Below are 22,333 nucleotides of genomic sequence, written 5' to 3'. Positions count from 1 at the left end.
TTTCTTTTCTGACTTTTTTTTTAAATTAAATTCTCCGACATTTTTGGCAGTTTCAATGACATTTTATGGTAATTTTCTGCTTTTTCTCTTCTTTTTTGGACATTTTATGGTTACTATTTGGACATTTTTAGGTAACTTTTTAAAACATTTTCATCTACATCTTGTCTCTCTTTTTCTGACAACTTAAAAAATTGGGCGCTGACAATTTTTGAATATTTAATTATTGTTTTTTTTTAAATCTAAATCATTAATTCATTTAAATAATATTTCATCTAAAAATGAAGATAAATATGTAAAAAAATATATAACATATTTCTACTTTTTTTTTTTAAGAGATCCACAGGGAGCTAACAGGAGAGGGACTAAAGAGCTCCAGAGCCACAGGTTGCACACCCATTATTTACACGCTTCAATGACACACTTGGCGCGTCCTCATTTTGTTTTACTCTGCTCCTGCTGTTCAATAAACCATTAATAAAGTACATTGGTGACCGTGGCTCTCCTTTCCCATGTGTGAGGGCATGGCAGTAAGTAAGTGATTGCTGTAAGATGCACATCTGCAAGTAGATACGTTCCACACAAAAAAATCATATCTCACCGAGATCTGTTGCGGTATATTGCGCCCCTCTGAAGAGGACCGTTTCCCTGTGGTAGATGGGCTTCCGCAGGTTCTGCCGCTCACACACCCCGGACAGCAGCTGTCTGGGCGTGAGCTGGTCCCGCCACCGGTTCACGCCCGAGCTAACAGCCGACACGACAAGCGGGTGAGGGGGTGCCCGTGATCAATGTGACTGGTGGCGCACAGTGACGTAAAACACCCACATGCAGTACGACTGAGGCAGACCGCAGCCTGCACCGTATTTGGACAGGAAGCGGTTCTCCAAGTCAATGACCGTCTCGCCGATCTTCTCGTCTTTGGTCAGCACGTCGTGGTCGTACAGCGTCACACGCAGGTCCTTCTCCTGGGGGAGGGAGCAGCTCAGCTCGAACATCCTGCAAAAGAAACGGCAACTGAAAACGGGCCCGACGGCAGTGGCAGTCAACTTTCATGTTGTCACAAAATATGCTGCACATACTTTCCAAAGACAGGCTCCAGAGTGCAGGGGATGTAGTTTTCCTGATCGTTGATGGTCTTCCTTCCGAGTGCGATCCTCACGTAGGGGTCACACTACAAAAGACACAACAAGATGCCAAGACAGGATATACACATCAAAAGTGTTTCAGCGGACCTTGCCATTGGCGTCTTTTGGTTGAAGTCCTCGAGCCTGGACGATGTAAACTCGAACCAAACACTCCTCCGCGCCGTTGGGAGGAAGCTTCCTGAATTTTCGAGGCGGCATGGGGGCCAAGGGGTCGTCTGGCAGAGCGTAGATCTTAAACATACCCTGCTCGACGACAACAAACATTTGACATTCCACGACGACGGCGCCGTTGCATCATGTGAGGAGACAAAGATTCACCTTGAACTCGCCCACCACTGAAGGATCCTCGCCTTCCGCCTGCGTCTTCCCTCGGCGCAGCCTGAAGGTTTGACAGAAATCCGAAAGACCCTCAAACGCCTCGACCTTCTCCAACTCCCTGTCATAGACCTGAGGACGAGAGCCATATTGAAACGCTCAGCTAAGAAAGAGACACGTTCAAGACATGCTGACCTGCAGGGTGTCCGAGCCTCGTTCCAAATACGTCCCGCACTTGCTCGTCTCTCCCGTGGAAGCATACAACTTGCTCCACCAATCCATCAACTCCTCTTCCTGGTGGGGGAACGTTCGGAGGTCAGCTGCGGAAAATGTTCACTCGTGCCGAATAGTGCACCTGACGCTAGAATCGATCAATAAATCAATGAAAGCGGAGATGTCGGAGCGTTCCCAAAGTAGAAGATTAAACACGTTCTAAGTCGCTTGTTAACACATTTCTCCGACTTTCTCCTCAAACCACATGAAGAGTTTGCTCTTGGAGAAAACAAGAAGTCTCTTTGTTCTGGAATGTGCGCTGGCGTGAAAGTAAAGCTTGTAAAGTGCGAGCGCGGCTGCCATGAGTCATGTGAGGCCGCGCTCTCCGTCTTCCATTCTCTACAAATGTTGACTGACGGCTTTTTGCGGTTTGGATGCAAGCCGTCCGCTTTTTAATGTCGCTTTTTTTTTTTTTTTTTAATGGAGACTCATTTTCCCAGTATGAGAGCGTGAGTGTCATCAAGTTGACTAAAAGTCATCTCACAACTGGAGAAGCGGCGACTACAAAGCGGCACACACACATTCGACTTTGACCCAGTGTTGCCCGCCAACCTTCAACTCTCTGAGGACCGCTAAAATGCTCATGCGCCACTTTTTCCTTTGTGTGGGCGCTCAAATGTTAAACAAGAGCGCACTCATGGCGAGGTGGGCTCAGCGTAGGATACCCTCACGCTTGTTTCCCACACTCACGCATAAACGCGACGGCTTTCCTCATTTTTCCGAAGGGCCGGCATGGCATGGAAAAGGGCAGCAGATGGCGTTTAACGCGCCCTCTGTGAGCCGGGCCGCGCCAACATCGACTAAGCAGCCACGTGCGTTGCCCATATTAAAAATGTGGAACATATATTGAATATATCAAAAGGGGTGTCGGTAGTGACGTCGCCGACAGTCGGTTCTCTGAAACGCTTCCAAGTCGCAAAGAAAATACGAGACGACGGGTAATCTGGTCATCATCATCATCATCATCATCATCATCATCATCACAACATAGAGCCCATGAAAGAAGCAGGAGCAGCAGCAGCCCATGAGAGCGAGTTTTTTTTATTTGGGGCTGCCATGACTTATTAGTCCTCCCTCTTTCAACTCCCTTTTTAACGTTGTGCTTTTGCTTTATTGACTTTGTCCCTCCTTAAGCCGCTCTTTGCTCACTGTCTGCGGTGCAAAGGATCTACAGTGTAGCAACACTGTTGACTTTGGCTGCAGCCAGAGAGAAAGCCAAGCCTTTAATTTGACTGGCTTCAATATCGGACCCTTAATAAAACAAATATCTCTTTTTTAGAGAGAAAGAAATCACCCCCAATTACTGTTGAGCAGGGGGAGGGGCACGACAGGCCAGGAAGTGTACGTGCACATGCAATGTGAGCGTTAGCGTGTGTAGTCTGGTCCGGGTCATGTCAAGTCTTTTAATTGACCTGGCTTGGATAAATAAAATAGAAGAATGTTACGAGGAGCATGGTCTCCCGCTCAAATGGGGGATCCGATTTCATGCGTAACCGCACAGCGCGGCGTGCGGAGCTTTGCGAAGACCTCGTCTCGCAAGCGCCGCTTCTTTTGCCGAGCCGCGACCGCGAGAACACAATGTTAGAAGTGTCGTGTTTCATCTCCTTCCATCCTCATCTCGGCGCAGGCACTGCGATCCATCAGTGTCGCACTGAAAATAAACGCCATCAATAAAAACGTTCCAATGGCCCGACCTGTAGTTAGTAGCGAGTGCGATTCTTTTGTCTGCCTGTCGTGAAACGGTGCCTCTTTACACAATAATAGAAACAACTAGAAAGTGTGATTTCAGCTGACACTACACTGAAATGCTGGTGGATTCATTCAAATGGAAGACATTTTAAGAGGGGTCTCTAGGAATTTCGTAACAGAAAAAGCGCAATAGTGAAAAATGCGAGAATTTAGGAAATGAGAACGTTTATTTCCAAGATGTCTTCAATGAGCTGCACGGTTCTAAGTAGAATGATTACATTTTTTGCTGAATGTCTCATTCCCTTGAATGGTATTTTTCAAAATGTAGAATTGGGGTAAAATTGGGGTAAAATTAGGATTAACCCCCCCCCTAGTTATTGATGTGATACATTCACCAGACTTGCGTGCAGATTTCAATTTTAATGAATGTGCTTCATAATTCATACAAAATATTTATTTGGGCTGGGTTTTAAAAAATCTAATGATCAATATCAAATCGATTTTGCTTTTCGAGTGTGATATTGATTTATAAAACCATGTATCAAATATTCTAATATCTCTTTTCCCTATAAAAATTCATAAGAATATAGAATTTTAAAGGCCCAATATTTTGTCTATCTTACTGTTTTCTTTACATTTACAAGAATTTCAACGTATTTTCTCACATTTATGAAAACCCTGACTTATTGCACTTTCAGACATTTAAGAATATTTTTAATTTATGTACATTTACAAAAACGGAATTATTAATATATTTTTATTTAATCTTTGCTGATGTCAATATTTGTGTAACACTTAAGACTTGCCAAATTTTAATTTGGAATTTAATGTTTGTGGAGTTTTTATCATACTTGATATTTAAGATGAATTGATGTTCCATAATTAATCAATATCAGATTGAACTGAATCGAATTGGGAAAAATCGAATCAAACTGAACTCTTGTGAATCGAAATAGAATCAATGGAGGAAATTAGAATTGATCGTCAGCGCTAGTATTAATGCCATGCGTGTCTGTATGAATGAAAGCGGCGAGATCCAAGTTTGTTACCCACATGGAGGCTGCAGCTCGAGGCGGAGAGGTTAATAATAGCGGAACTGGCTCCGTCTGCAAGCTACACACATGCAGACACATACAAAACACACAGACACACACACACACAAAAGGTGAGAGGCATAGAGCATGGAGTGCATACAGAGCAAAGAAGTTACATGGGGGGAAAAGATTTTAGAATTTTGGTCACATTATAGATATAACACACACAAAAAATGCTTATTGGTGGCCACACATTCTTTATAAGGTATACACAAAATACTAAATTTGGGTCCTTGAAGTGTGTATAATGTACAGATAAATAATGTAATTGCTGGACAGTTGGGTGAGCAAATTGAGCGCATCTTCTCTGAAAATGAGAAGGTGCGTTCCATTTGCTTACCAAACGTCCAACTTGTTCATGGCAGTGATATTAAACACACAATTATTTAACAAGTTATCTATATTGTAGCCACAATAATAACAAAAAAAAATTCCATGTCAGTTCTGGAGCTTTGTGAGTACATGTTAATGGGTATTAGTTAAAAAAAAAAGAAGCTTTTAAACAGAAAACAAAAGTGCTAAGCTTCATTAGGGCGACAAAGCATTCCATAGAGATGACAGGAAGGAAATCATTTGCTTGCATCTTTTGATGTATTCAAGATGACAAGAGTGATGCAACCTGATGCGCGATGAGCGGCTCCTCATCGTCCACGGTGATGAAGGCGTCGCCGCTGACCCCGCGGGGGATCAGACCTGCACAAGCACACACGGCAGAGATGTTTATGATGTCATGAGATCACATTACCTCGCCGTCTTCTCACCTCGGCTTTCGTCTGCCTCCGCCTGCTCCCTTTGCTCCGCCTCCTCGCCTTCCTCCCCGGGGGAGCAGCGGTACTCCTCCAGGGAACGGATGGTGCACTGGCCCACCACGGGCTTCCTGCCAAACTGACGGTTGTCGATGACCTTGATCACAAGGGGGGGCATGTAGAGCTCCTCGAGGGGGAGTCTCTGCGATAGTCAAGAACCCATAGTTAGTGATTTCCAAACACTGTGCTACAGGACGTTATCCAATTTCACTTAATTGGTCCAAAAATTATGGTGGATTTACCACAAATAATGACACAACAATAAACATTCTTCCACTAGATCAGGGGTTATTGCCAAAAGGGCCATTTAAGGCCAAATAAATAACGGAAAATCTGTCTGGAGCTGCAAAGCATTTGAAGATTGTGATGAAGGAAACAGTGTGTTAGTAACGTACTGAGGGCCCACGAGCTAATTAGAGCTGCACCTCAACAAAAATATGGCAGCAGCATCCAATACGTACACATTCATGTTCTTCTACCTTTCCTCTTCTGTTTTTTAGATTTCAAATGTTCAGACTTTGTTTTTAATACATTTTTAGACTTTTCTTAATTTTTGTCAAATTTCTGACGTTTTTGGCAATTTTATAAACATATGGTCATTTTCTGCCTTCTTCTTTTTTGGCGGGGACATTTTATGGCGTTTTTTTCCGCTATAGATTTTCTTACATTTTTGGCAATTGTGTGGATATTTATGGTCATTTTCTGCCTTTCTTATTTTGTTTTTGGACGTTTTATGGTGACTTTTTGAACGTTTTCTTTTTTGCCTTTTTTTTTTTTAATTCTCTGACATTTTATGGTCATTTTCTGCTTTTCCTCTTCCTTTTTGGGCACTTTTATTTATTAATTTATTTATTTTTTAACTTTTTAATCTACCTTCTGACATTTTTTGAACATTTAATTATTCATTCTTTAAAATCAAAATCATTTTATCTAAAAAATTAAATTAAGTATGTAAAAAAACATCTCTTTTTTTTTTAGAGATCCACAGGGAGCCACAGGAAAGGAACTAAGAGCCACATTTTGCTCCTGAGCCGCAGGTTGCAGAACCCTGCACAAGCTGCAGAAGGTCAAATTAAACGGTTGCCATTTATACACCACAATAATGGCTTTGTTTTCAACTAAAGACGTCCAAATTACAGTGTGTGAGTAAATTAGGACGAGATCATCATTACCACTACCTTAGTCACCCTGCTTGTTTACCTGAACGCAAAATGAATCGACATCCAATAGTTGGACTGATTGAAGTGGAAAATATGTTAACGTTTCCAACGCGGGGTTGAAAGTGTCACACTACAGCACCCTGATGGGTGTTTAGGGGAAAATGATGAGAATGTTTCCATCCGCGAGAGCGCGCTGCCACAATAAGACAACACCGATCGCACTGCAGCTGGAAAAAAGTGTGCAACGTTTCCACATTTCGCTGCGGCTTTTCCGAAGGTGCGATGTAAAGAGGCACCAAGGAAAGGTCAGCCTCCAACGTTTGCCGCTTACCACGTCGAGGAAGAGGGTGTTGACGTCAAAGTTGGCCTTCTTCTTCATGCTGCGGATGACGCAGCTTTGGACCGTGGTGCCGCCGCACTCCACCTGCAGGCTAGGTGAGGTGACGCTTGCCAACTGGAACCTCTTCAGGTTGCGAACACCCCAGGCCAAAACCTAAACGCAAGATATTATCTTATTGAATATGTACTAGATAAGTGTTTCCCAGCCGTTATTGTCCCCCCTTTTTTTTTTACAGGCAAATCTTTATTTAAAGAAATTTGCCAGAATCCTTAATTTTAGTCACAATGCACATACCTTTTAATTCATAATTATTTAATAATATCCTTGATTTGACAAGTGAGACTCTGGTTCATTGTTCAAGTTGTTTTATAACATTGCACCTTTTACGACTACTTTCATTTCATTTCAACTCCTTGGTTCTAAATCTTGTTATCTTTAAAACTTCTGTTCCTTTATCGTGTGCATACTTTTTAATATACATAATTTATTACAATTTATATTTCATAATTTGTTGCCTCCCAATTTACGCTTGGGTAGATACAACTTGATGACATGACACGTCACAAGTGTGCTTAAAAGCCTACAAGAAGTTCACACAAGTTATAAAAAAAAAAAACACTTAGGCATTCCTCGATGGCTGTTCTTTGCAGAACAGGTTTGATCCCTTGCGGCACCACGAAGACATTGGGTTCCCTCTGAGGGGGTAGGCATGGAAGGTCCGACTCCTCTGGCTGCCGAAAGGAGACGGCGTTCGTAAAAACAATCATTTTATCAGACGGGAAAGGGTGAGTTTAGAAATTGGTGCTCAATTTGCGTACCCATGTCTGGACGCTGTCACAGAGGAATCCCGGGAACATCAACTGAGGGAGACGCAAAGGCAACGCGGATATCAACTTTTTGTTCTGCTAAACATTTCACACTGTGTAACTTGACACAAGATCTTCATTAATTGAATGTATAAACTTTTTGTAATATGGGAGGAAGCCAGAGCACCCGGCGAAAACCCATGCAAGACTATGGAGAGAATGTGGAAACTCCACACAGGAAGGCCATACCCCCAATTTTAACCATGGGACTTACCTCATCCAGAACATGGCTTGAAGTTCCAATGTCACCCTGAGGGGGAAAAAGCAACAAGAAGATTTTTAATGAAGAGCAAATACACATAAAGACAGAAGAGGAAGACAATGAACTCACCTCCAACCCTGGAACATGGTGAACTGCTGGCTGCGAAGCGTCATTATTATTTATTTACGCCTCAACATTTAAAACATCCAAAAATGCCAACCAACCTTCTCCCGGCGTATGAGCTCGAAAGCTGCCAACAGTTCGCCGGCGTCTTTGTCAGCGAGGCGGATGGGGAACCAGGCCAGGCTGGGCGAGCGGCTCAGTGACGGCGAGCACACGCAACGACCCATGAACTCGTCCGCTCCCTGTGGCAAGAAGCCATTTTGCAATTCAATGTATTCCTTCATTCAAGAGAGTTCCAACTCACATATGTGTCCTGATCGTAGAGTTCCACCACCACGTGCGGGGGGTTGGCCACTGTGGCCTCAGGGTCCCCGAAAATCTCCACATCATAGAAGATGAGCGTCTGGTCCCAGGTGGGATTGAGGGTGTTTCGCACTGTTACAGTCTTCTGGGACTGATGGAGGAAAGACACGATGGCGTAGGGGTCTGAAATGGAAAAAAAAAGCACCATCTTTTTTGGGAGAGTGTTAGGATTCAGCGTGACCCCGAAGCGCTCACAGAGAGGTACAGTGATGTGCGCGGCTGTTTGTTTTTCCAGGCCCAGGGAAGAGTCTCAGAGGAGCCGTTAGCGCTGGAATCAACTGAAGCTATTTTGCCTTTTTCCCCACCAGTGCTCAATTAACCTTTAAAGGACCTTGCATCCTTCCTTTCTTTCATTCCTTTCCTCTTTAGCACTCACACACAGTACTAACAATTGCGCTACTCATGACGAGCTAGTCAAATAGCCCATTAGCTCAGAAATACAAACAGCCTAAAGGGGTTATGCTGGTCTAAGTGTGTATTGCAATAACTGAGGCCTGCTGAGAGTGAGTATACCAGAAAAGCTGTCCTTGTCCATGGCCATCAGCTCCCGGGCCTGATACAGGTAGCAGCGCAGGTGGTAGCGGGTGCCCCCTAAAAACAGACGAAACATGAGCAGACCGACGAGCGGGAAGACACCGTAAGGAGGGGAGACTCACGGTCAAAGAAGCAGGAAATGGTGGGTCTGTTCACTCCAAATGTGGTGGTGACAGACTTGTCGTCGTGTTTGTCTTCGATGCTGCTCTGTTGGAGCAAGACGAGGCAAAAAAGGTCAAAGGCGAGTTTGACGATTCGTTCTGCAAATGGCGTGTCTCACCAGGGAGCACTCCAGAGCGAAGATGGCCGCCGGGCCCGTCTTCTCTAGGGGCTCCATGCGGCACCTCCACCTGCGCCTCCGAAAGCTGTCCGTCTTCTTCGGCTTCAGGTGGAACCTCCAGCCGAACAGCGAAGCGTACTCCCAGCCTTCCCATGCCGCCTCGTCCGGACGCTGCTGCGAGTGCACGACGACGGAAAAGATAAAAAAAAATATATATTTTTAAAGATGCGTAGCAGGCAAAGTAAACAAACACTGTTACTGTACTTTACTTGAGTATTTGTTTTTCATTTGTACACCCTACATTTGAAAATAGACATCTGCACTCACTACTCCTTACTTTATCAAGATAGACTCATACGTTTTTTCAACCCTCCACAAATTATGATACACATTAAAAAAATATGTTATAGAAGAGTTATTGATTATAACTGAGGTAGAAAAGTTTCAGTCTGAACTTACTTATTTTTTGTACTTTAGTAAAGGAATTTAATCAGTACTTCTACTTTATTTACACATCTGGAATATACTGCACTTCTGCTGAGTACAGTGTGAGTGCTTTTTCCACCTTCAGGAGTAGAACACAAGCTTGAGTGAGTATTGTAGTTAAATCCGTGACGCTACAGCGCCACCTGGTGGATTATTCTAGTTAGGCCAATCTCAAAACGCACCACTTCATCCATTCCTTCGTCTTCATCATATTGGGTGATTATTAACTGGTGGGCTGCTTTGCAATGTTTTTGTTTAAAATTGTTTTTGCCTTTTTTAAATAAAAACGTGGCTACAAGGGTATGCACAACTGAGTACCGTGGATTTAAGATACCTTTATAACTTTGTAATTAGTTACCTTTCTCAGAGCATCCATCTTCTGCTGGTCCCGCCTTCTCATGCGCATCCACCGCCTCCGCCGGTTTGTGTGGTACATTTTCTCTGCGGGGACCCACGACTTGGGCCGGCGGTCTGGTGGAATAGTGATGCCGTACTCCCAGCCTGTACACACGTCGCAAAGCGGAGGCTTGTCAAAACGCATCTTCATGACACCTTTGGCAGATGCCGACGCACCTTGATCGTCCACGCCCCTGTTGAGGTCCTCGCTCCACTCTGGCTCCTCCCACACCCAGCCCGGAGGACACTCCACATCATCTTTCGGCACGGCCTTCTCTCCATTCTAACACAAACAGGAGTTTGCAATAAAGGATATAACATAATTTCTTAAAAGCGCAAGTGATATGTTATTCTTGTTTATTCAATTATTATTATTATTTTTTCTATTATTTTTATTATATATTAGCATTTGCATTTTTTTTTTATTCTCGATTTTTTACTTTTTACTCTGCCTGTAGCATGCACTTTGAGATTAATTTTTATAAATGTAAAGTGTGTTACAAATAAAATCTATTATATATAGGGACCAATTAACAAAACGTATCTGTACCACATCTGTGTATCCCTCGTGCATGCCAATCCACTGCCCACCAGGTAATCTCATCTGGTTTTCAAAGACTTCCTCTGTGTAGGTCATGTGACCGGCGTCCGCATCAAACAGCAGTCTGTCATCGGATTGAAACCAGATTTGAATTTATTGCGTTTTTTTCTGATGTGTTGTATTTATGGGAGCCATAACGACTTACGTCCTCTCTGGGCTTATGTACCAGTCCCCGGCCCAGGTCCAGCCTGGTGAAGGTTTGAAACTCTCCTTGGGTAGTTTCACCCTCCCTGTCACGTCACTAAACTTGGGGCCAGTAAGACCTGTAGTCCCCCAGCTGCCCACTAGGGCCAGCCGAGTCTGATTCTCATACTGAATGTAAAGAGAGAAAATTTGTGTTTTAAAGGGAGCCAGCCAGCGTTGATGCGATGAAGCCGGCGATGAATCTTACTGTTTCTGCAAACACGGACAGCTTTCCTTCAGCGTACAGGTTGAAGTGTTTGTCGTCCGCGGCCAGTCCGAACCAAACTTTGACCCTGAGCTGACCAGGAAGTTTGGCCTCTCCGGCACCACCTTGTGGATACTATCCCAGGGAGATTAGATCATGTTGGATGACAAAATGCCGGTACGCTGTGGTTTCAAGAAAAGGTATGTTTTTTTTTCTCACTTTGAGGAAGACAGTTTGAAGCTGTCCGCAGTGTTTGCCGCCATGGCGCTCAGAGTAGAGGACGGTGTGTGCCGGGATGCGGTGGTACGCCACCCTTCGCTCGCCCTGCAGCATCCAGATCACGATGTCAGGAAGGCTGTTCTGGGGCTGCAGAAAGACAGGATTAGCTTTCCTCGATGGATGTTTGCCTTTCCCAGCTTTCTTGAAGGGCGCACCTCTTCGGCCAAGCTCCTCAAACGGCTGGCCCAGTCCTCCGCCTGCTCCATGACCGTGGAAAGTTCCGTGGCCGGTCCGTGTTTGAAGGCCAGCGCCGCCGCCATGATCTGCTGCAGGTGCAGAGAGCGGATGTGTCGAAGTGAACGATCCAGCGGGGTTGCGCACGGCCAGCGCTCCAGAGAAGGCAGCTCCTGACTGGAGAGTGCCAACGCAGTGAGAAATCGTAAGACAAGCATGGCTTCATCTTCATGTTCACGTCTTACCTGCAGTCTGTGATCACCTGATCCAACAGCTCCACCACTCGGAGCTCCAGTTCGTCCATATCGCTCCCCGCCTTCATTTCCAGCTGCACCCGCTGCAGGTTGGCTTCCTGGACACACACGGACAACGACATCAGCGTCAAACACGACTATCCGACCCAGCCGAACCTCACCAGTCGGTCTAGCGCAGCCAAAAGCATGTTCAGAGCCTCAATCCTCGGAGGGATGTCCTCCCATGCTGACGACAGAACCACCACCGGCTTCACGTTTCCCCACGGGAGGTAATAGTAGTGACAACCTGGACAACAAAATTGGACAACATATCAGCACAACCCAAATGGCCGCAAACGACACCGGCGTGGGTTGCGCTCACGCGACCCACCGTCAAACACGGCCCGGCTGAACTGTGTGGTGGAAGCCAGCGGTAGGCAGCTGTAGTCAAACTTGTTGCCGTAGTTGCCGATGCTGACCTCAAACTGGACAGCGTCGTCAACATCCTGGAGGAGGGTGGCAGAATAGAACGCCACGAAGAGGGAGAACTTTCTCTTCCTGAGGAACTTCTGAAGGGCCAAACGGAAAATTATAACAGCTTAAATTTTTTCAGTAATTTTACTATTTATTAGGGGTGTCAGGCGATTATTTAAAAAAAAATCATAATTAATCACATGACTTCAATAATTAACTCACGATTAATCACAAATTTTATATCTGTTCTAAATGCACAATAAAATATTCATTTTCTAAGTTTTCATACTCTTAACATAAAAGTGGACAAAAATGTTATACTAATAGTAATATGGCTGCATCTTATATTCATTAATACAGTAATTTCATAAAAAAACATAAAATTGAGATCAAATAAAAAATATGTACTGTAAAAAAATGAATGTGATATTGATTTGTGTTGAGATCATTATCTGCCACTAGATAGCATAATTGCATTTGTTAGACGTTGGTGACAGCTCGGTGCATTTTTCTTTTTATATTCAGAGCTATCTAATCTTTAACGTGAAGCAACTTCTGCACATTTTTAAAATTGTAAAATACAACATGACCACATTCTCTACAAATATATGCATTATTATTAAATGTATTATTGCAAAATTTTGACATAGACGTGTCTGCTGCGTTTCCCCAAGTACAGGCTTTGCAAGTAAGGGGCGGTCATTCATCTCGCGTTAAGAAAAATTTGTGGATTTAAAGGAACTTTAAATTGACTCCAAATTAATGCACACATTTTGGCACCCTTACTCTTTGTATTACATTTTGATTGTTTCTTCGCTTCCATCTCACCTCAACCACAAGCAGGTCATCCGATGGGATGTCTTCATTTTTGGGCTCTGGTTTGTCCACCAGCTTTGTGGTTAATTCCAGCAAGACTCGACCTCGGTAGGCCACGCCCTCCCCCTGAGAGACGAAAGGAAGCAGGTTACCATGTTATGTTGGACCCCTGTCTTTCTACTTTTGCTATTACATCATTCTCCAACTACTGTATATCTTAGTTCACCTACTTCGGCCCCATTACGCCATAGATGCTTTTGTGGAATATGTTTTAAGAGCTTTCTAAATTTATATAAATACTGCACAGTAGTAAAAAAATAAAAATATTGCATGGTGTCAACTATTTACATAACAACCAGCTATGGAACGCTGCATATTCGGCATTTCCGCCATCTAGAGGCGTTCACAATACTGCGCAGTTTAGAAGGTTAAAAAAAAAGTGTTGAATGTGCCTAAAAAGTGTGGGAAGGATAAAGGTACATATTTAAAAAAATATTGTGCATGCTCTTTATATAGTGGATTTTCACCTATTGTGGGTAGGTTTGGAAAGTAACTCCCACAATAAAAAGCCACTGCATATAAAACATTACTTTTCCGAGATTCAGGGCTTCATGGGGATCGTTGAAGGTGCTGTACTCCCTGGGACTGCCATACAAGTTGACAAAACACGGACCAAATGTGGGAAGAAATCCGAGTGTGTCATCCACTGTGGACACATAGACGGACAAAAAACTACAACATCAACCAATTTCATCGGACAGAAACTGATAGGAATTGACAGGAGAAAAGTAAAAGGACAGAGGACATACTGCCAGAGGAGGGGACGCTCCGCGGGGTCAAGTCGTCTGAAGCATAAACAGGACGTCGGAAAAGACAGACAGAGATGCAAAGTAAGAAAGAAAGACGACGGCAAGTTTTTCAAAGTCTCATAGGTTTAGTATAGTGTGTAAAGGAGAGAATAGAGCAGTGATTAAGAGATATGCTTACCCAAAATGTCACAAATGTTTCAAGCACAACTCACCCTCAATCTCGCCTCCTGGCGAAGAGATCTTGGACATACAGAGGTGGGCGGTGCCGATGACATCATTGTGGCTGGCTCGGTCCCTATCAGGAGAGCATGGAGTAAGGGAAAGGAATATACTGTACTCGTATCTTGCGTGATTTAAAGATGCACAAGCAAATGGTGAAAATAAAAGGGTCAACCAGTCAAGAAGTCGGATCCTCATCTTCTCACACATAGACGGAAACTGGAGGGCATGAAAAACAATGAATACTTGTTGAACATCTCATTCGATTTTCAGTGTTAATTATGACAATAATTTTTTATTTAGTTTTAGTTTTAGTACTAGTCTTTTGACTAAAATTATTTAAAAAAAAATTAATTGTTAGTTATAATTTAATCATCTGATTGTATTTCATTTTAATCCAATTTTCGTCCACGAAAATAGAGGAATTTTAGTCGACGAAATTGACAATTTAGTCAGTTTTCAATTGAAACTTTTATACAGAAAATGATAACACGTTTCTTTGTAATTGTAGTTTAACACGCAAGACACATTTAACACAACAGTGTCTTTTTTAAACTTTGTTTCAATTAAACAATAACTCATTCACTCCCAGCCATTTTCACTGAAGTAACCCTCTTCACTCCTGGCTGTTTTACTGGATTTTGACTGGTTTTGCAAGGTCCACACGATATTGTGTTCTATTGCTATAAGAACATGGCACCTATCAAAATAAAGATGAGTCTCTTCTTTCGTCAGGAAAAAAAAAGTATATTTCTATCTGTTTTGCAGCAATTATCATTAGAATATAGCTAAGTTTCATTAATATTCACATTTCTGGTGAAAACACTTTCAAAAAGAGCTTGTTGCAACATGGCCATGGTTGGCCTCTTATACTCTGCTGCCACCTGGTGGTCGTTTTTTGTAATAACTACCATTGCTTTAAACCACCTCTTCATGTCAGAAGCTGCATCAAAGCCTTCTGTATGCTCTTGCATAAAAAAAAACATGAATGGCGTTTCAATGAATGGCTTCCATTTTAGTTTTCATTTCATTTTCGTCAGAATTTTTTTTTTGGTGATGAAAATATGACGAAAATTTCTCGTCAACAAAATTATCACTGCAGATTTCATTCAAACACTGCAGGTCTCACCCTAATTGGCATTGTAAGACTCTGGTGCCACTGCGGATTGGCATTCTTCTCCAGAACCTTTGTGCAGACCTAAAAAAATAAAAAAATCTTTAAGTACCAAATATGTATCTGGACATCTGCGATGTGGCAATTAAATACTTGTTGGACAAACGTACTGTTTTTCCAGCAAAATGGATCTCCACCAGAGGATCCACCAAGTTCTTCCGATTGCTGTCGAATCCAAAAACCTGCTTCATCCCATCCATGAAGGCATCGTCCACTGCACGTGACAGGATGTCAGGTGTCCATTGTCTACCATGCTCTCATATGCACATGACTCACTCTGAGGAAGGTCCTCGGCCCTGAAGACCCTTAATGTGAAGGCTGCTCCCCTGAGGGACAGACCGGCGGGCCTCAGCAGGTTCCCCTCGATGTCCTCCTTGTCCTCCACACACTCGTGCTTGTCCGCCTGAAAGTCCACTCAAGAATCATCAATGTTCACCATCAAGCGCTTACTCCAATCTGATATGTCGAGGGGTCGATTTTAAAGCAAAGGTGCCAAACGGACTCCATGAAAATAAGTGATGACACCACTAAGTTAAAGCAGCGCCATCCAAATAAGTCTTAAACCCAATGAGTACGTTAATGCACTGGCTTCTCACCGGCGGCTCGTCCCCAGCGGCCAACACCCACAAGCTGACTTTTAGGTAACCTCTAACTCCAGCAGACAGGTCGTCGGGGTCACAGAGGAGCAGCCACTTCCTCAAGTAGCAATGTCCTGCCAAAGACACAGACTGCTTATTTCACGTGGCTCAGGCTCAGGGCGAGGAAGCGGCGGCGGCAAGCTACTCACGGTGTTCGCTGTAGATCGTGCCCACGTCCAGCTGTCGACACAAGCACGCAAACCCTCCAGATCAAATTCAGCTTTGCGAAGGCCTCCTTCCCTTTTGACCCCGCACCGAAAGCTCACCTTAAATTGTCCAACGACGGCGTCCGTTCTGAGGGAGCGTGAGTCGCATACCTGTCGGGCCACACGACAGGCCCGTCAGGTGAGAAGCGGCGGAGAAAAAGTGGATGAGGACATCTCACCGTGATGAAGATGGGTTCATCAAACAAGTCGGAGGGCGTCTCAAAGAAGTTCAGGAAGAAAGTCTGCACACGTGACAAGTATAGTGGAGAGCGAGTTATTTGGAGATAAGTTACCATTTCTTTTTGTCATATGATATTTGTGCTGTCAAAGTTAAAGCATTGATTCATCACAAAAAAATTATCGCATTAATCACACTGTTAATTTTGACCGCAGTTTGACAGTAAAGAATTTTATAAATGTTTGCCTATGACATTCAGAATATTTGTTCATGTCAAACCATTGGGGCCTCTTTTTTTTTCTTCATTTTAAATTATGCAGGTAATTAACTGATTAGAAAAAGAGGAGGATGAGAGTGTGCAGTAGAGTAGATCAAAAATGTGGACGACAGCCTCATAACATTAAATATCAAAAGAATGAACATATAACAGGTGCTCTTCAAATTTCGCGGGCAAAAAATGTTGATAAAAATACTTTTTAATTAAGCGATTAGTCGTGATTAATCAAAATTCTAAAATGTAATTAATCTGATTTAAAAATGTAGGCTAATCGTTTGACAGCTCTACATGATATGCGTGTAAATTTATCAAATTAAAATTAAAAATATTAAAAATAGATGGAATGAATTGAACAAGTTAAAAAATGTAATAGTATAAGTAAAATTTTACAATATTGAAAATCTCATTACTGACATTAAAATAATATTAACCTATTAAGCGATTAATCGTGATTAATCAAAATTCTCAAATGTAATTAATCTGGTTAAAAAATGTAGTCTAATCGTTTGACAGCTCTACATGATATGCGTGTAAATTTATCAAATTCAAATTAAATATTTGAAAAATAGATAGAATGAATTGAACAAGTAAAAAAAAAATTATAGTATAAGTAAAATTTTACAATATTGAAAATCTCATTACTTACATTAAAATAATATTAACCTATTATTTAAATGTAATTAGTTTCAACGTGTTTACTTGTATATCAAATCAATTTTCGCCATTGAAATGAACTGAAATACCATTTATATGTCCCAGCACCCTCGGAAATGTATAAGAACATTAAAAAAAAGATACAAATGAATGTGAAGAAATAAAATGAAACTTCTCTGTGTATACCCTTGTGAGTGTTCTCATTTTAAATTCCCACGTTTCAGACCAAGCTGAAAGTTCATCATTGACAGTGACTTTCCGTGCCCACATGCAAAAAAAAATACAAAACGTTGCTCCATTTTTTTCCACTTTACCTCATCAAAAGTCGGGTTGTTGCCTTTGCGGATGCGAGTCCTCCTGCTCTGCCCAGCTACTGTAACCTTGACGACGGGGTTGATGTTGACGCCCGGCAGCTGTCGAGCCTGGATGATCCGCACGCGAATCTGCACAGGCGGTGTCAACATGAGCCACTAGAAGGTGCTCACGGCCTCTTTCCGTACCTGAATATCCTGCGGCTTGTTGGCCAGTGGCTTGGGCCGACTGCTGGCACCCCTCCGCCTCCTCTTCAGCCCTCCGTGAGTGTGGTAAGCCGGTGGCGAGCGTTTGGGGGTCTGGGCGGCGGGCGACTCCTGGCCCTGAGGTCCCTGGGGACCGACCACCACCATGGAGCGCCCGTCGTCCATAGCCTGCTCCTCCGGTACCTCCAGCATGATCATGCTCTCAGTGTCCTCCTCGTCCAGTGTGTCCAGGGAGATCACTGCACAGACACACTTCAACATGTCACACAAAACTGTTGGGCAACCGGCACTCCCTACGGGTGGAAGAGCGTGATATGTTACTTGTGACAGTGTCCAGCTCCACATTGGGGTTGCTGTGAGGCAGGGACTCAGGCAGTGATGGGGACTGGAAGACAGGAGCTGATCCAGGAGGAGGGATATAGGAAATCTGCAGGGTGAGTGTTGCCTAAAGCAAGAACAAAAAAAAAAGAATACGGTAAATGTAATGCCGAGGAAACGTTCCAGAACCCCACTCGCAATAGATACAAATGTGCAGCACAAACTAACTGGCTACCAGGGGTGGGAATCTTTGAATGTCTCACGATTCGATTTGATTCGGATTTTTGGGTCTCCCATTCGATTCAGAATCGATTTTGGATTAAGATTGATTTTTGATTCAAAATAATATGATTGATAATGATTTTTGCTTCAATCTATAGATGTGCAAGGAATTGTAATGATCTACTCCAGTCTGACTCGCTAATGCTAATTAGCGCGCTACTCGCGGCACTTTTATCACTCAAAAGAACGGCTCCACGCTGCAAAAAAACAACTTTTATTGGAATAACTTGATCGTGACTTTTCCTTCTACTCTCTAATGGGGCTACAACTTAACAGTGTATTAGACCGCATGGAACCACACTGCCCCTCAGTGGCCAACATGAACAGCGCTCCAAATAAAGGCACACACAGACAAAGGCAAGACAGTATAAAATAATTTAAATAAAATCGATTTTGGGACATTTAAAATCGATTCTGAATCGTACTAAATGAGAATCGTGATTCTTATGAGAATCTATTTTTTTGGCACACCCCTACTGACTACGTTTTCAATACTGCACATATTTACATTAGGGGAAGTCACCCCCTCCCCCCATTTTGGGGGGGGGGAATAATATGTTCTATGCAGCCCCACTAAATACGGTATTCTGGTTATTATTGCATCAGTTAAGCAGCAAAATTTTACAATTTCAGAAGGCGGCCATTTGCCACTTGCTGTCGAGTGAAAAGGGCATCACTGTTGCACAGGTCTCAGGTAACAACCAATCACAGCTCAGCTTCCGAAAACAGGTGAGCTGTGATTGGTCGTTGCCTGAGCCCTGAGCAACTGTGGCGTCATCTTCAGTCGACAGCAAGTGGCAAAATGGCCGCCACAAAGGCAATATTAATTAGAATATCACGTTTAGACGAGTGAGGTCACGTTACATATTACGGTCAGAAAATGCTTGAGGTCGACTTCCAATTTGAGGCCAAGCGCTATAAAACCTCATTAAACAGATTTATGTGATAAAGTGGTCATTTTAAAAAGAAACTATGATATATTGTAGCAGGGCTGCGGCGATGACAAATACATTGAGCCAAACTCTCTCACCCCCGTGTTGTTCCTCTTAGTGTCCAGCAGTGAGACGGTGAAGGAGGCGGCAAAGCTCGGAGAGCTGAGCACGTCTCTGACGGCGAGCCGACTTTCCCCCAGAAACCTGCACACAAGACCCTTGTGGAAACATCTGCAAACAGCTGTCCATCTTCAAAGCTACGGTCATCTGTCGTCACCTGTTCCTCCCCATCTTCTCATGGTCCTTGACGACGCAGTGTAGCTCAGCTCCCGGGTCCAAAGGAACTCCCTTCAGATCCCATTCAAACCCCTGGAGGTGAAAGTTCACATCAGAGCTGTAAATTGAGCTAACACTTGTTGAGTTTCATATTTGGGAAGATCTCGAGAGCCCACCTCGTTCCAAACGGGATTGGGGTTGTTCTTGATGACCTTGGTCTTCTTCTTCGACCCTGAAGGAAGTGAAGAGAGAACATCATCCATCTTCGAAGCACCTCAGTACACGGAAAAGGCTCATTCTTTTCTCCTGCTTGTTTGCTTTCCTGTTTTTTTCGCGAGAACACACACATATAACTGCACCTCCGCTCTCGGCAGACATCTTAACAAAACACCTCCGCCCTTCCTCAGAGAGGTCAAGAGGGTGCGCATTACTCTCCATCTCCCGAGAGCACACGTTCTGACTTGACGTCTCCAGGACGGGAAGTGGCACAGCGTCAACTTCCTGGCGGTTTGAGCTTGGCGCAGGTTCACGGGCCGCAAATAGACGGTGACCGGAGCGTGGCGCCGCGAAGACGCGCTGCTGAAACCTTTCTGTTCCGTTTTCCTGTGAGAACGTTTCAATCACATCACTCCAGTTGGAGAATGAGACCATTTTGGGAGGAGGTTGAACGATGAAGGCGTTCTTCATTGGCGTGCCATACAACAGGAAATGGCACTCGCACAAAGGCAGGAAGTTAAAAGAAGCGCTCACCTCAGGAAGAATCGGAACCTTCTGGAAATATGACAGCAAGCATACTAGTTTTAACTTTATAGCTGCGTCCACAACCGTAACACAATATGGTTAACATGACTCAGCACCTTTTGTTTAGAGCTTCTTAATAATATTTAAAGGAGGCATCACTTCCCCACAGGTACCCATCCTCTTCTTACCTCGAAAGGTGACACTGGCCAGGGGGTCCGAGTGCCTCAGGTTGTTGGCCCGCTGAACAACACAGCGTAACATGATTGAAAACTTCAAATGAGTTGGCGACTATGGTACTGGAGATCGTTACTTCACTGGTCAAGATTGGCCATTGAAGATGATTAACACCAAACAGCAAAAAAAAACTAAATGACAAAAACCTTTCCAATGCAATGAAATCTTGGAGGTTTCATGTAAAAAAAATAAAATAAAAAGAGTGCTTTTTATCTGTGCCTTGCCCTGAAAAAAACAACAACAGTCCAAATGAGGCAAATCCTCTCTGTGGCAGGTTCTCCGCAGGACTGGATCTCACGCAGAGGAAAAGTGGTTAACAATTGAGTGTGTCCGGAACGCACACACATCCCATCCAGAGGAAATCCCAACATTTCCTGTTCTCTCTTCCTCGACTGTCCCTTGCTAACTGCAGTGCTGCCATCCCCTTTTTTTTTTTTTTTTATTGATTGTATCTGTGCAATCGTGTTTGTGCTTTCTTTGACACAAGTTTTTATCCTTGTCAAAAAAAAAAAAAAACTGAGAACAACATGGATGAGAGCTTGAATCAGCAGCGTGGCCCCTCCCTCCGGGAGACATTGAAGCCAGCTTTCCATTAATAGCCTCTCAGCTGTTTGGCAGGAGGAGGGGGACTAGTGCGCCGGTTCAATTATAACACAAACAATAATAATAATAATGTTTATTTTTCCCCACACCAATTTCACACCTCCATCCCATTTCCAAGTCGTCTTAACCACACCCTTACCTTCGTGGGTGACGGTGCAGTAGGCGTCGCTGATGTCGTCATCCGGCGTTTGCAGGCGTTCTGCACACAGAATGAACACACGCAGCATGACAAACGCACACACACACACAGAACAGAAACGTGGTGGAATATCCAAATGTTGTCCTGGGAGACGAGTGACTAGTATTAGATAGAAGAGGCAGAATGCTAAATTACAGCTGCTGCTCCAAACTGCCTCACTCCCACCAGCATGCCACCCCGACGAACACGCACAAACGCACACACACACACACACACACACACACACACACACACACACACACACACACACACACACACACACACACACACACACACACACACACACACGCACGCACACACGCACACACACGTACAGAGTGTATTTTATTTTTGGATCACAAGTGCATGCACGCACAAAAATACCCAAACACACGCTCACTGAGGTCAAACTTCACCAAACAGACACGATTGAATGACCATAGGTGTGCATTAGTAAAGAAATTAGACAGCAAAATGTGTGAACGCTAAAAATCACAATTTGTGACTTCTTGTGTAACTATATGGCTGTTTTTCTCCACATATATTTAATGTGGTCATTATTCGACTTTTTTTTGTTTTTTTACAGAACACACGTTTGTGTCATGTTGAGCTAATAGCTGTGATGCGGAGTCTGATATAGTGACAAAAATGTAAATACTCACATTTCGACTTCTTGCATTATTTTCGACACATTCCAAAGCTGAGGGGACTTTCATTTGTTGAGTTTTTCATGACTTTAAAGGCATACCGAAAACGTGTAAGAGTAGTTTGCCTAATATTTCCTGAAATCATGCTGCCTTCATGAGGTATCAAAATTATGCTAAATACCATATGTCGAGTAGAAAATTGCACTCGAACGCCCCTCATGTTGTATTTTCTACTGGACAAGTGGAAATGTATTTTAATATCCGAGTTTCCGATTTAAGAGAACTATTCAAGTTTAAACATGGCGGCGAGTGCCGAAGGATTTGTGAATGTAAAGAAATATTAACACTTATAAGCGAGTTAACGTCCGCTAGCACAGCAGGTTGTTTTAGAATCTACACAATTACGTAGCATACA

The 22,333-nt window shown here is 43.4% G+C and overlaps 1 protein-coding gene across 12 annotated transcripts in view; it reads right to left on the bottom strand.

The window, feature by feature from the left end:
• dysf (dysferlin, limb girdle muscular dystrophy 2B (autosomal recessive)) overlaps positions 1–22,045 on the bottom strand; it is a 30,591-nt gene extending 8,546 nt beyond the window's left edge. For 3 of the 12 annotated variants that reach the window (XM_086058986.1, XM_086058995.1, XM_086058996.1), the window contains exons 1-47: positions 21,233–21,455; positions 19,692–19,747; positions 19,517–19,608; positions 19,338–19,443; positions 18,029–18,152; positions 17,690–17,946; positions 17,504–17,632; positions 16,260–16,322; positions 16,141–16,191; positions 16,024–16,054; positions 15,833–15,948; positions 15,513–15,639; positions 15,347–15,450; positions 15,192–15,260; positions 14,056–14,281; positions 13,844–13,879; positions 13,625–13,740; positions 13,047–13,160; positions 12,136–12,313; positions 11,927–12,051; positions 11,757–11,863; positions 11,493–11,688; positions 11,278–11,424; positions 11,062–11,193; positions 10,816–10,982; positions 10,620–10,734; positions 10,247–10,352; positions 10,032–10,174; positions 9,188–9,361; positions 9,030–9,114; positions 8,887–8,964; positions 8,315–8,496; positions 8,112–8,252; positions 8,017–8,046; positions 7,900–7,935; positions 7,638–7,679; positions 7,451–7,550; positions 6,811–6,974; positions 5,275–5,461; positions 5,133–5,206; positions 4,473–4,532; positions 1,653–1,751; positions 1,461–1,589; positions 1,230–1,385; positions 1,077–1,168; positions 823–993; positions 599–741 (exon numbers count right to left, since the gene is read on the bottom strand). In XM_086058986.1, coding sequence (XP_085915112.1) covers positions 599–741; positions 823–993; positions 1,077–1,168; positions 1,230–1,385; positions 1,461–1,589; positions 1,653–1,751; positions 4,473–4,532; positions 5,133–5,206; positions 5,275–5,461; positions 6,811–6,974; positions 7,451–7,550; positions 7,638–7,679; positions 7,900–7,935; positions 8,017–8,046; positions 8,112–8,252; positions 8,315–8,496; positions 8,887–8,964; positions 9,030–9,114; positions 9,188–9,361; positions 10,032–10,174; positions 10,247–10,352; positions 10,620–10,734; positions 10,816–10,982; positions 11,062–11,193; positions 11,278–11,424; positions 11,493–11,688; positions 11,757–11,863; positions 11,927–12,051; positions 12,136–12,313; positions 13,047–13,160; positions 13,625–13,740; positions 13,844–13,879; positions 14,056–14,281; positions 15,192–15,260; positions 15,347–15,450; positions 15,513–15,639; positions 15,833–15,948; positions 16,024–16,054; positions 16,141–16,191; positions 16,260–16,322; positions 17,504–17,632; positions 17,690–17,946; positions 18,029–18,152; positions 19,338–19,443; positions 19,517–19,608; positions 19,692–19,747; positions 21,233–21,320 — 5,464 coding nt within the window. In that variant the 5' untranslated portion in view covers positions 21,321–21,455. Of the gene's footprint in view, positions 1–598; positions 742–822; positions 994–1,076; positions 1,169–1,229; positions 1,386–1,460; positions 1,590–1,652; positions 1,752–4,472; positions 4,533–5,132; positions 5,207–5,274; positions 5,462–6,810; positions 6,975–7,450; positions 7,551–7,637; positions 7,680–7,899; positions 7,936–8,016; positions 8,047–8,111; positions 8,253–8,314; positions 8,497–8,886; positions 8,965–9,029; positions 9,115–9,187; positions 9,362–10,031; positions 10,175–10,246; positions 10,353–10,619; positions 10,735–10,815; positions 10,983–11,061; positions 11,194–11,277; positions 11,425–11,492; positions 11,689–11,756; positions 11,864–11,926; positions 12,052–12,135; positions 12,314–13,046; positions 13,161–13,624; positions 13,741–13,843; positions 13,880–14,055; positions 14,282–15,191; positions 15,261–15,346; positions 15,451–15,512; positions 15,640–15,832; positions 15,949–16,023; positions 16,055–16,140; positions 16,192–16,259; positions 16,323–17,503; positions 17,633–17,689; positions 17,947–18,028; positions 18,153–19,337; positions 19,444–19,516; positions 19,609–19,691; positions 19,748–20,444; positions 20,776–21,232; positions 21,456–21,933 lie in introns of those variants that run through there. The other 9 variants (XM_086058994.1, XM_086058992.1, XM_086058987.1 and 6 more) reach the window with 9 other exon arrangements.
• Positions 22,046–22,333: the final 288 nt, after the last annotated feature.

The sequence above is a fragment of the Leptonotus elevatus genome, chromosome 17, assembly GCF_054856555.1.
Source record: "Leptonotus elevatus isolate MCC_2025b chromosome 17, RoL_Lele_1.0, whole genome shotgun sequence".
Taxonomy (NCBI): Eukaryota; Metazoa; Chordata; class Actinopteri; order Syngnathiformes; family Syngnathidae; genus Leptonotus; species Leptonotus elevatus.
Note: the sequence above shows the minus strand (reverse complement) of the source record. Positions and strands in the feature narration are given on the sequence as shown.